The 13,626-nt window shown below is 53.4% G+C and overlaps 1 protein-coding gene across 1 annotated transcript; it reads left to right on the top strand.

Annotated features, from left to right (window-relative positions):
* The first annotated feature begins 2,126 nt into the window (after window positions 1-2,126).
* LOC128272664 (myotubularin-related protein 13) lies at window positions 2,127-13,128 on the top strand. Its single transcript, XM_053010524.1, has 14 exons — window positions 2,127-2,181; window positions 6,109-6,194; window positions 6,266-7,203; window positions 7,354-8,406; window positions 8,491-9,647; window positions 9,714-10,412; window positions 10,635-11,423; window positions 11,508-11,723; window positions 11,826-12,096; window positions 12,164-12,319; window positions 12,384-12,605; window positions 12,681-12,805; window positions 12,880-12,968; window positions 13,036-13,128. The coding sequence occupies exons 1-14, from the start codon at window positions 2,127-2,129 to the stop codon at window positions 13,126-13,128; spliced, it is 5,949 nt and encodes a 1,982-aa protein (XP_052866484.1).
* Window positions 13,129-13,626: the final 498 nt, after the last annotated feature.

The following is a 13,626-nucleotide window of genomic DNA, read 5'->3' on the forward strand; positions in this document are numbered from 1 at the left end:
TTCTGTATTTATTCAGGATCACAAGTCTACAATTGTTTCACCTTTCTGCTTCCGCCATGCGTTTTCCCTTCGCTCTACGTTCAGCACTGCGCCGCCGTTTTTGATGGCAGGACAACACTTTGCTTCATTTCATGAACGTCTGAAAATGGACATGGATACGGTATACTTTCACTACTTATAAGTAACAACTTACCGATAAATGCTTCCCGATGATTAAAATTACTTACTTAAAATTACCTATTCAATAATTTGTTTACGTCGTGAGCTAAACTGTCAAATGTTCGAACGGTTCGCGAGAATGCCGAAGTCGACGCTCCATTGGCGCGAAAGAGAAGCTGTCGAGTAGAGAGAAATCCCGTCTCAGTATGAAGAAAAATAGTCTTTTTTTGTTTGGGTCGTTTGCCACAATTCGTTTGTGTGTTTGTGATAGCGTGAGCAACAGCGGTAACAACGAATTGGAATTGTGGAAGCACAAATGAAAACGGAACGTCAAACGCAACGTTGGTGTGCCTACGAACGCAAGCATAGAAAAACGGCCGTGGCAGACAAAGGCCACCGCCGGTAACGGGAGGCCGAGCGGAGCACAGCGTTCGTTCTGCCGGAGTGAAAACAGAGAAGTTTTTGGAGCGCGTGAGCGGAACGAGACGGTTGCTTTCAGTTCGACTTTGCTCTGACTGGAGCTGTCAAAAAGTGCTGACCAAGAAAGTCGAAGTGCGGTCGAGTGTTGCAGAAAAGTGCCCGTCCCCGAGTCAACGGAAGGACATCCGATAACGATCGGCACCTGTGCGGTTTTGGGCTGCTTCTGCCCACCTTGCCCCGTGGCCGGCCGCCTTATCATCGAGCGTCGAAAGCATCATCGGCCGGCTGTAAACGCCCAGGGTGCGGTCAGGGCCAAAAATACCAACAAACATTGCGGAAACAAACGCTCTCTACTGCTCGGTTGCCGGACCTTCGCCACAAAGCCAAACTTTCGCCACACCCTGCCTTGCACACCCCGGGGAGGCTCCGTGCGTGCGTGTCAATAGTTTAGTGTTTGTGTGGCCTGTTCCTCCTCCAGTCAAGCGACCGAAACCGCTCAATAGGTCAAACCACCTTATCGAACAAGCGGAACATGAAAACACGCTCGGTCGCTTCGTCAGTGCCGGAATGAAAGCGGAAGGCCGCAGTGATCGAATTATGAAAAAAAACATAACCACCGTTCGCCGAGCGCATCCTGTTTCTGGCTTTCCTGGCCTCGCTGAGTCATTAGAACGGCGCGTGTCTGTGATCTCAGTTTTTCTTTCGGAAGCAGTGTCAGTTTGGTGGCCAAAGTCAGGTGCCTGTGAAGGATGTGTGAATTAATTGTGATGCCTTTTCGTGCGGGCTCAAACATATCACGCGTGCATGCGTGAAGTGCGTGTGTGCGAGGCGTAGGCTTTGCCGTGTTTTTGGGCGATCAACGACGCTGCATAGCAACGGGGAGCCCCCCGCCAATTCTTCAAGACCTGCAGTGCGGAGTGCAGCGGAGTGTGAAAGCCATCCTATTCGTATGGTGCAGGTCTGCCGTGAATTTTGAGAAGTGCGTCTAGATAATATTCCGCTTTCGGAGTGTGCTGAGTGCGGAGAATGTAGAAGTCGCCCCGTTTAATTTGTCTACGCGCGAGCGCGCGTGTGTGTGTGGTCACGGGCAGTGGTAAAGGGCAGATAATTGTGGCAACAAGTGCAACATCGCGACGGCAACGACGGAGCACGAGCGCCCGCGAGATAAAGAATCGGCTGCGGTCTGCATTAATTATTGGACCGGGCGTGTGCGCTACTGTGTCCGCACACCCTGTCCCTTCTTTGTGCCGGCCACCAACTGCTGTGTCTGCGAAGCACGAAGGAGAAGGAATTGAATCATCATTAATAGGATTCGTCATCGCTCGCGCAACATCGCATCTAGTGCTCCTCGGTTGGGTGCTCCTGCTTTAGAAAGGGACCGCTTCTTCTCGTCGCGATAGGCCATTTGTCGCCTCCCAGATGCTGGCCTCGGAAGTGGAACAGTGATCAGTAGGCAAGAACCCGCGCCTAGGGGAGTAATCTGTTCCGCAGCACCACCACCATACACAGCGCTGTGCGCAATGGAAAGCTCGCGTAATGAGTCGAAAATGTCGCGGCTTGCCGATTACTTTGTCATTGTCGGTTACGATCACGAGAAAGAGCGTAAGTTGAGTGAGGAATTTGCGTTGCGATTTGTATGTTTTCTGCTGCTGAAGCTAAACTGTTTCGTATTTCTGTTTGGTACCTCATTTGGTGTGTAAACTTATCGATAAGGAACGATTAACTCACCGCAGCTTCGTCTTCCGCATTAAAACTCCATTGGCTAATCGTAGCAAGCGTAAACGTAATTGCCCCGTTTTACTAACAACCTTCCCCGGGGTGCGTTTGTGCTCCACAATCGACGCGTTAGTTGGCGGCGATCGTTATTTGTGCAACCGTCGTGCAGCTGTAGATACATAGGAACCGCATGACGGGCTCCTCCTCCTAGGTCATAGTGAATCCACAAAGAGTGCACATTCTTTTGGCTTCAACGTTGCTCAACTGTGAAAGCTTGTCAATTTCTGTCGATCTCTGGCGTTGTAATTTTATATATTCTTTTAGTACTCAATATGACACAATCGTTGAAATCATCCTTAATCTTCTTTGCTGATAGGCAGCGACAACTACAGGAAGTGAAACAATTTCTGTTTTAAGCAAAAATAGTTACACTAAAGTAGGTCAAAAATGTCCCATTTCCACGAAAGGTAGATTTGTCTTCACAACTAAAAACGTAATGTCAACCGAACCGAGTTCAGTCAACCGAAGTGATTTGGTTTCCGTTTTCTATCTTCTATGGTGCCACTTCATAAATGGTGCTTACCTCATCTCACAGGAACGCACCATACATGGGGGAAACATGGCATTGCGGCGCGTTCTATTTGTTGACCACGAGAGTGCATTTGAATTTGACCCCACAACTCACATTCTATCGACAACGATGGCGATGGACTGTGAGACGGCGCGGCCCGACAAGTCAAACTAACCAACTAATCAATCCAATCTTCCCAGCATCACTTCCAGCTGACCCACGGTAGCCCCGGAGCAACCGCAGCATATCATCAGCACACATGGGTCTTCTCCAACGGGCCAGTAGAAGTCGAAGGAGAATGTCTACCCCGAGTGTGCAACGCCTTGGTCTGTTGGCCACATTCTGTACGCGTGTTTCTCGCGCTTTATTTCAAATCAACAAACGATCAACTCACATGGCGCAGTGAGTGAGAGCTGATCGCGATCGCATCTTGTGCTTACACGATCATAACTTTTCTTTTCTGGCCACTCTAGAAATCTGCCACAACTACTGGCGAGGAATGTGAGGAAAAAGCAACATTTCGTCTGGCGCACGGTGGTGGCCGCCTCTATCCGCCAGATGGAAGCGCCGATACTTCGGAAAATGATCAATAAAAAAAAACGATCGGTTCGAGCCACGGCCGATGTGGCAAACGTTTCTCCGGCACAAACGTATCGCCTTCGGGCGTCATAATGGTGTTTTCTATCGTGGCGCAAAGTAAGCGTTTGGCACGCATTTGGGAAAATGTAATAACAAAGCGAATCGCGCGCCCTCCGCCGCTACACGATCACGTATTTGTGCAATTTTCGCGAGATAGAGTTTTCTACTCCCGGTTAGTCGAAAACTCGAATACAACTCCTTTCAAAGATACGAACAAGACTAACTATATTTCTGTCTGTTCCGATCTTATATAATCTCTTATCCTAACTTATCTTTCGGTTACCTTATCTTTTTCTGGCCTTATTTGCCTGAGTCATTCGAAGGTTGGATGTACGCAAATGGGTTTGCAGAAGCTGATCTGCTTGTTGTCCCGGTGTACCCCTAACGGATGTTCTGCTGGATGTCGTAGCAAGTTCAGGCGTGTCGTTGTTATCTGATGTACCCGGCGATTGACCGTTGAGTCAGCTAGCGTTGCTTACTCGCGTGCTCGCTTGGAATTTTCTTTTCGCGATCTTTCGATCGTAACAATTTTCAGCTTGCCCGGTCGCGGTGGACTTTCCTCTATGCCGCTGCACGGTCGAATCGTTTTTCTTACATAAAACCCTTCTAACACACGCCCCAGCGGTCAGGCCAGATGGTTGAAGCCGAAAGTAGGAGTTGTCTCCTACACGCTTCGGTGTGTTGTTTTCGTTTTTCGTTCACAATTTTAACGCCCAAGGTTTCGCCCAAAATCGGCTGACCGAAAAAGTAAGTGGAGCGAATGATGGCTAATTATCCAATTACCCAAGGTTTCGCTGTGTTTATAAACTAATGATATAGGTTGCAAACCCAATTAGCGAACGGGCTAAGATTTCATCGTTTCATAATAAAATGTTGCACTTTAAACACAACAAAGAGACATTTAAAGTATACAACAAAAGATGAAAGTACTATCGGTTACCGGAAAAAATTAAAACGCTCAAGACAGGAGGTTTTCTGTGCTCATTGTCGTCGGCACAGCAACGTCGTACGTCGTTTGCGATTTATTGGGGCTTCTAAATGATGCTTCGGCTGCTTTCGCCGGCGATAAGCGGCCAGCTAGGGCAGCCCGCCGACGTCAATCTCGAATGGTCAATGCTTCATCACCTCATCAAGCGTAGCTACACCGTGGCGACATCCAGCCGCGGTGCCAGTTAGGCCTCGGTTACTTTCGCCATCGAATCGCGCACCCCACGGCGTTGGTAGTCGGGAGCAATAAAAACACGGCGATCGGTGCGAAAAGGATGGATCACTTTCGTATATCGTTGGAAAATGAAAGAAAACCCTACCCGGGGCTGGTCTGGTCTGGTGGGCTGGTTTTGATGAGCGCGGTAGCGACGGGGTACGGGTAATTTGAACCATGAATCCCTGCAGCCTGCAGCCTTAGGGTGGTGCGTGGCTGGTGCGAACGGCACGATGAATCATTCCACCGCGCGCCGGTGGTTTGCGTAGAAAGTGAAATCCATCCTTCCGTTCCGCTGCCTGCTGGCTGACCGCTGTGACCACCCATGCGATGTTTGACTTTATTTGTCCGTTATATCAGGAGCAAGAGATAGGGCGCATTCGAGGGAACGTAATTGAAGAAACGCAAAGTTTCAAAACTAGTCCCACACAGATTAGTGTGAAGCAGCGTCTCGGGAACGTTTGTTTGTTTACAGCAGCGATGGTGTGCATTCCAGCAAACGCGGACAAACATGCCCGGTACGACCGGTGGCCGCTATTCGGTTACGGTAATGCTTAGACCGAAAAACCGATAATGAAAGCGTATGTTTAAGAAATGTTCTTCAATTGTGGCCTTTGGACCTGTTCAATTGTACGAAGGTCTTTTATTAATTTGTGTCTTTCTCCTGCCACCTGCAAACCCGGGTTCTGTTTTCTATGCTACGGTTGGTGGTAGGAAATGATTTTGCTCCGCATAACGCGTGTACCTTCCCTATAGAATCACAGCATCTGCCTGTGCTCTGCGTGTTGCGGAATTTGGCTGTTGGCCCGGGCAGTAGCAGTGGCAAAAATACGCACCGGTGCTGTACTATAATTTTGTGGCTGATCTTCCGCGTTGTTCTCTGGTCGGAGGGAGTGCACAACCGCGACCCGTGGCGGTGCGATAATGCGTCCGAACAGCGAAGGTTAATTATAAGCCAACGGTGCGCCGAGCACGTGCTCCGCGGAGGAAGATTACTTCGAACATGAAGCTGTTTGCCCATAAGTTTTCGTCTCTTGAACTGCTCTCGTGGCTCCCGATAGCGCTGAGAATGGCACGCTCTTCACTTTTTGTTGCATTCAACTCACACTAATCGGAAGACAAGATTGTTCACTGTGCGCCAGGCAAAAACAGAACCTCACTGTCTGACGTAATTGAGAGCCCGGACGGAGAAACGGTTAACGTTTTGTTTTTTATTGTTATTTGTTGCCGCTTGTGCCACCCAAAGTACACGCTTTTCGTGAAGGTCTTTTTCGTTTCGCTTGATTACGAACCGGGCTGGTCTTCGAAGTTGTTCATTTATGTTATAGTTTACAGTGTTCCTTAAAATTGTGCAGCTACAGTAAAGAATAATGGTCTCAATGAATGATTCTTGCATTTGCAGGAACCGGCTCGCGGACGGGCAAGATTCTACAGAGATTTCCCGAGAAAGACTGGCCCGACACACCGTTCATCGAAGGAATAGAATGGGTAAGGAGAATGCGTAGAATTTGTCAAATCTCGATCATGATGTTGATCTTGTCATTTATTTATTTTCGTAGTTCTGTCAACCACAAGGCTGGGCACTGTCGACCGTGCGCCAGGAGCCACAGTTTTTCGTCTCAGTGCTAACCGACATGGACGGTAATCGGCATTACTGTGCCTGTTTGTGTTTCAACGAAACGATCGCCATCACGCCCAGCAAACCGATCGATGAGGAGGAAGAGGACGATAATCTGTCACCGTCGGCTAGCGCAGCGGTATTGGCCAGTGGTCCACCGTCGATCACTCACCACAGCATCATGTACGCCCCGAAGTGTCTCGTTATCGTGTCGCGGCTCGAGTACATAGAAGCGTTCCGCAACTGCCTCGGAACCATCTACACCGTGTACTTGGAGAGCCTCAAGTTTCAGCTCCACTACCTGATCGGGAGCATCCTCGGTTGCATTCAGGTCCCACCACCCGGTGGCCCGCCGGTACGCTTTTCGATCGGTGCCGGCGATAAACAGATCCTGCAGCCACCGCTCTCCAACACTCTGCCGGTGACCGGTTCCTGTGTCAGTTTGTTGTTCCATCAGCTCGGCATCAAGAACGTGATGTTGCTGTTCTGTGCGGTAATGACCGAGCACAAGATCCTGTTTCACTCGACGAGCTACACACGGCTGACGGATAGCTGTCGGGCACTGACGGCCCTGATGTATCCGTTTCGCTACAGTTTAGTGTACATTCCGATATTGCCCGCGTCGCTGCTTGAGGTACTGTCAATGCCGACCACGTTCATCATGGGCATTCATAGTTCGTTGCGAAGTGAGATCAGCGAAATTTTGGACGTGATCGTAGCCGATCTCGACGGTGGATCGATACACATTCCGGAATCGTTGGTACCGCCCGTCGCCCGACTTCCGGCCTCGCTGTGGGATGCGACGGAAAACGCGTTGCGTATGGTACTGCACCCGGAGCTGGCGCTGGCTGATTTGGCCTTCCCCTCCTCGATACAGCTGCACCATCACCATCAAGCCAGCCATCATGCTCCACATTCCCACGGCCACCACCACCATCACCATCCAAACCACCACCACCACGCGGCAAATCCGGGCGGCAATCCGAATGGTGGCACCGGGCCAACGAATGGTCCAGCGAATGGGTACAGCTTCCGGGAGCAGCGAAACGACGTGATGCTCGATAAGGAGATCCGGGCCGTGTTTATGCGCCTTTTTGCGCAGCTGCTCCAGGGCTACCGGTCCTACCTCACGTTGATACGTATCAACCCGAAACCGATCATCCAGTTCCACCGGGCCGGCTTTTTGGGGGCTCGTGAGCTGGTGGATTGCGATTTTTTGTCCCGCGTCCTCGACAGCATGTTCTTTACCGGGTTCGTGACGGAACGGGGACCACCGTGGCGGGCGTGTGACGCTTGGGACGAACTGTACAGTACGATGAACGATTTGCTCAAAACGGAAGCGCAGGATGGGTCGCTGGTGCTGATACACATCCAGGAACTGGCCCGCCAGCTGTTTACAAACGAGTTCCCGAACCCGCAACCGTTTCAGCAGAAAGTGTTACGACCCCCCGAGGGGGCCTTCGCTCGTATCCACCAACCGCCGATGCCACTGATTGACGCACAGGACGTGCAGTGCGTGATCGACGATGGGTTGAAGGCGAACGATCTGCAATCTCGTATGCAACCGGTGCGGGTAAAGTTACGGATCGTCCCGATGGGCCCGTACCTGAAACCGGCCCCACAGGAGATGCGGCCGATCGTCAACAACAGTGCACGGAAACTGGAGGTGCTGCGGAACTGTATTAGTTGCATTTTCGACAACAAAATCACCGAAGCCCGCAAAAGCTTTCCGGCCGTGCTGCGGATACTGAAGCAGCGGGAAGCACGCCTCACGATGTGCCGCGAGCTGGCAAAGATTGCCCACGGCAACAAGCAGCTCGATCACCAGCAGTTCGACCTCGTGATCAAGATCATGAACCGCGCGTTACAGGATGACTCGGTGAAGGATGAGTTCGGTGTGGCGGCAGCCTTGTTGCCCCTTTCGTCCCTCTTCTGCCGCAAGCTGTGCACCGGAGTGATACAGTTTGCGTACACCTGCATCCAGGACCATCCGGTGTGGAAATCGCAACAATTCTGGGAAGACGCTTACTATCAGGAAGTGCAGACGGCGATCAAGGAGCTCTACCTGCCGCTAGCGAACTGGCCCCGCAGTTCGGTGGCAGGAGCGCTGACGATGGGAGGTGGTCCGAACTGTTCCGGTGATACACCACTACTCGCGCACTCTAGTTCGCGGGACAAAGTTTCGATGCTGTCCCGTGCGCAAGAACCGTCGGCACTGGAGATCGCGGCGGATCAGATGCGCGAGTGGGTCGCCATGGACAGCGTTGGCCAGCAGGAGCTGATCAACAAGGAAGAAAGCACGCTCTACAGTCACGCCATTTACTATGCCAACCGGATGGTGTACCTGTTGGTGCCGCAAGACGTCGGCGGGTTGGTGGGCGGCCGGGCGCCACGGGCCGACGGTCATCGGGCGGAGGACGATACGAGCGTTTCGAACAGTGTGATCGAGTCGCGGAGCCACAACAGTGATCGGAACAGTGACGAAGGGTTCGAGGAGCAGCACGATCCGGGAGAAACGGGTAACGCGGTAGCGAAGATGGTGTGCAAGTTTATCGATCGCGTGTGCACGGAAGGTAACGTGACGGCGGAACACGTTCGCAATCTGCACCAGATGGTGCCGGTCACGATTCAGATGCACATCGAAACGCTCGAGGCGGTGGCACGTGAAGCGAAGCGTATCCCGCCGATTCAGAAGCCGAAGCTCCAGTACCCGGTGCTGCTGCAGGAGGAGAAGATCATTGGCGAGCTGCGGGCGTACCTGCTGGCGGACGGGCGCGAAGATAAGGAGGGTGGCGGAAGTGGCACACTGTTGCCTGCGGAAGGTGCCCTGTTCTTGACCAACTATCGGGTCGTTTTCCGGGGTTCGCCGTGCGATTCGTACTCGTGCGAACAGAGTGTCGTGCGAGCGTTTCCGATCTCTTCGCTGACGAAGGAGAAGCGCCTCACGGTCATCTACCTGCAGCACCTGGAGCAGGTGCTGCCGGAGGGTATGCAGCTACGCTCCGGGACATTTCAGCTGATCAAGGTAGCGTTCGACGAGGAGGTACCGCAGGAGCAGGTTGAAGCGTTCCGGAAAGCGGTGCACAAGATGCGCCACCCGGAGGATGAACTTGGCCACTTTGCTTTCGCCACGCACGGACTGGGCCCGCACGTTGGGCTGGCCGGTGGCCACAAGGTGAAGGAGAAGAATGCCACGTTGAAGGACTTTGCGAAGAAAACGCTTCTTCGGACGGCGAAGAAGGCCGGTTTCAAGCAGAAAAGTGGCGCCACGAAGCGAAAGTACATTCTACCGGGCGCGGTCGAGTATGATGATTCGGCTTACGGTGGCGGTAGTGGCGGTCCATCGCCACCTTACGGGGGCTCGAGTGGTGGCCTGCCCGCCGCAGGAGGTGGCGGTATGAGCGAGCAAAACAACAACAGCCACCTGATGCTCGACGATGAGAATGTGTCGGACGAAGGCAACGATACGCTGCCTCGGGTGCAGGTGAAGGACGTGGAGCGACTAAAGGAGCGTAGCTACGTGCGGGACTGGTTGCGGCTGGGATTGGGCGACGTGCAGACGACCGGCTACCGGATCAGTGCGGTCAACAGCAACTATAGCGTGTGTCGCACGTACCCCGCGATGCTGGTGTGCCCGAAGGAGATGTCGGATGACGCGTTGCGCTGTATGGCCCGGTGCTACAAACAGCACCGGATACCGGTGGCCACCTGGAGGCACCGGAACGGGGCCACCTTGCTGCGTGGCGCCGTGCCGCAGGCGAAGGGCGTGATGGGAATGATGCTGAAGGGGCACCCGGGCTCGGCTAACACGTCGACCGAATCGACGAGCTTCCAGGAGCAGGATCGCTACTTTGTTCAGGTGATCAAAATGACGCCACACACGCGCACCATTCGCCACCAAACGTGGGGTCTGTCGGACTCGAACATTTCACTCGACTCGTTGGCCCTCGCGGCCAGCAATTTGATGAGCCGCTCGGATATGGCCACCCTTACGCCGGACATTGCACGCAAGCAGCAGCACCACGGCGAGAGTGGTGGTGGTGGTGGTGGCGCCGGAGGAACTGGAGGAGCTGGTTCGGGTGGCGGAGGTGGACTTTACTCGATCAACAATTCGTCCTTCTCCAGTTTCGGTGCGATGCGATCGAACATAGTCAAGTCGAACAAATGGGCCTCTCTGAAACCGAACCGAGCCGGCAGTGCGGTGCAGGGTGGTGGTTCGTCCGGGATGAGTGGCGGCCCGGAATCGAGCAGCTTACGGGACGTGAACCACTGGGAGCGTGAAGCGTCCGGTCATCATGGAGCTGGCGCAGGCCAATCGCAGTCCCACTACACCTTCCAGCGTGTTCCGTTGTACTTTTTGGGAGAAAAATCACAATCGAAATCGGCCAAACTGTCGGAGATGTACGCCGAGTTCATTCCGGTCGACTACACGGACGTGCGACATTCGCGTACCGCGTTCAAGAAGCTAATGCGGGCCTGCCTACCGTCGTGCGATACGAACGAACCGGATCAGACGTTTGCGAAGCTCATCGAGCAGTCGGACTGGCTGCAGCAGATCCGTGGATTACTGCAGCTCTCTGGGGCCGTGGTCGATTTGATGGATCTGCAGGAGTCGAGCGTTACGCTGGCGCTGGAGGATGGGTGGGACGTTACGGCACAGATTTCATCACTGGCGCAGCTCTGCCTCGATCCTTACTATCGCACGATCGAGGGCTTTCGGGTACTGATCGAGAAGGAGTGGCTCGCGTTCGGGCACCGGTTTGGCCATCGGAGCAACTTGAAGCCCAACAGCAGCTCCGGATCCCCGTTTGCGCCCACCTTTCTCCAGTTTCTCGATGCAGTCCACCAGATACAGCAGCAGTTTCCGCTGGCGTTCGAGTTTAACGAGTTCTACCTGCGCTTTCTGGCGTACCACCACGTGTCGTGCCGGTTCCGGACGTTCCTGTTCGACTGCGAACTGGAGCGGGTCGAGTTCGGCATAACGGCGATCGACGATAAGCGCGGATCGCTCAACTCGCACCACAAGCACGTCGTCGAAACGCTCACGATCTCCGACGACGACAACCACATCTACCCGGGCATGGTGGTAACCCGTGACGGCATGAACGGAGGCCCTAGTGGTGGCGGGGGGGCCGGTGGTGGCGCGGGATCTTCTTCTTCGGGAGGCGCAGTTGGCGGGCGAGCGAATTCCAACACGCAAAAGTTTGGCCCTTCGCTGTTCGACTACATCGAACGGCAGCACGCCAAGTCACCGATGTTCTACAACTTCATGTACACCCCGGACCCGGAGCGGACAGTGCTGCGGCCACAGAGTGCTATCTCGGTGCTGGAGATCTGGTCGTACTACTTGGGCGAGGAGCTCGCCCAAGGGCCACCGTACGATCCCGAGCTGGTCGGAAGTGACGCAATGGAAGACGATTGTGATTACCTCTGTGCTATGGGCTCGGTGGGTGCGATGGGCGGTGGAGCCGGGAATGCGGGCAGTCTGGGCAGTACGACAGCGGCCATTTCGGGCCCACTCGGTGCCATGATGCGACAACCGCGGCGACGGGTGGTCACGGTGAACTACGATAGTCTTAGTCGGCACGAGGCGGATGCATTCACGAAGCTGCTCGAGGAGCTAAAGGCGGCGGAAGCCGAACGGGGACTGTTGCCACAAAAGTGGCGCCAGGTATGGGACAAGTTGGAGTTACCGCATTCCGACTCTTTGACCAGGCACGCCTCATTCAGCAGTGCGCTGGTGCGTTCGCACGGGCGATTACTTCACAAGCGGTGAGTAGAGGGAACCCAAAAAAAACGGGCCCACCAGAAGGTTCTCACGCGTTGTGGTGTCTTGCAGCTCAACACTCGAAATTCTCATGCGCGGCCGGCAAGCCGGGTTCCACCAGGAGAACTTCCTGCATCCGCATCGCTTCGAGAAGCACGTCTACTCCGCACCGATCAACTGCAACCATTGCGGCAACGTTCTGTGGGGTCCTCTATTGAATGGTTTAAGGTAAGTCATCTTTTTGCGGGTCGATGTAGGTTTTTCCTCTCATGCCGTGCACTCTGGGTCGTAGATGCGTTGACTGTGGCAACACGTATCACGAAAAGTGTGCGGAATCGGTTCCTAAAAACTGTACCAAATACAAGGCCGTCGAGGGCGGTAACCAGCCGACTCTGGCACGAACGCAGGGCGATAACAATAGCGTGTCCTCGAGCGTCAACACCACCAACACCAACAGTCAGCACTACTACGAGCAGTACGATAGCAAGGTGGCCGATGATCGCACACACGAAGGGTGAGTTGATCGAAGACCAGAATCTTTAAGACTGCATCTGATTTACGGTTGGTTGTTCCGTTCTCTAAACGGCAGCTATCTGTACAAACGCGGGGCCATCCTCAAGAACTGGAAACAACGTTGGTTCGTGCTGGACTCCCACAAGCACCAGCTGCGATACTACGACACGATGGATGATTGTAGCTGTAAAGGATTCATTGGTAAGTCCCGAGCCACGCGATGCTTGGTGCCGATCAAGTACTGAGCGACGTTCGTTTTTCCTACTCACCTGCAGAACTCGCAGAAGTGCAATCCGTCGCTCAAGCCCCACCGCAAACTGCGCCAGCGCCCTCAAAGAAGGTCGATGATCGTGCATTTTTCGATGTAAGCTACTGGAACATTGGTTGATTAGCTTGAGAATTTTAATCTTTTACCCGGCTTCCTCCGACAGCTCAAAACCAGCCGCCGTACGTACAATTTCTACGCCCAGGAAGCTTCCAGTGCACAGGAGTGGATCGAAAAGATTCAAGCCTGCCTGCAGTAGAATGCCATCCGCCCGCTCGGCAGACGCCCGTCGGGGACGCTGAACGGAACGTGAACGGATCCAGCGATAACGTAGTTATCACGCCGACAGGTCCTAATCGCTTTATCATTCCCAACCATGTACCGCCTTTGCTTCTTGTGCCTGTGTCCCTCGATAACTCTTTCTCTTATATTCAGGATCTGTGCCCGTTTGTTTTGCTATTTATTGTTGAATTAATTCGTTTCGCGCGTTTCGTTGCGATGGAGTAGCCAAGCAAACAGCCACGAAACAGTTTGCGTTTGCACCCTCTCGGAAACGATCGTCGTTTTAGACCAACGGAGAGGACACAGGACAGCCGTGGGTATGGGAGCGCTGGTCTGGTTAGTGATGTAACATCGTGTTGCTCAATAGTCGCGCCTCCGACGAGTAATGAGGCGCATATGTGTATAAGCAGCTTTCCACTACAATGCGGGTATAATCTCACGCTCATTTTAGCGAAGGCTCCGTTCTTAGACCCTT

This window comes from Anopheles cruzii, chromosome 3, assembly GCF_943734635.1.
Source record: "Anopheles cruzii chromosome 3, idAnoCruzAS_RS32_06, whole genome shotgun sequence".
NCBI classification, from domain to species: Eukaryota; Metazoa; Arthropoda; class Insecta; order Diptera; family Culicidae; genus Anopheles; species Anopheles cruzii.

Bases quoted from the DNA above. Each gene is read 5' to 3' on its own strand.
- LOC128272664 (XM_053010524.1), top strand. From the start codon at position 2,127: ATGTCGCGGCTTGCCGATTACTTTGTCATTGTCGGTTACGATCACGAG. The intron at 11,724-11,825 runs GTGACGCAATGG...GCAGTACGACAG, and splicing joins CGATCCCGAGCTGGTCGGAA to CGGCCATTTCGGGCCCACTC. The intron at 12,806-12,879 runs GTAAGTCCCGAG...ACTCACCTGCAG, and splicing joins TAGCTGTAAAGGATTCATTG to AACTCGCAGAAGTGCAATCC.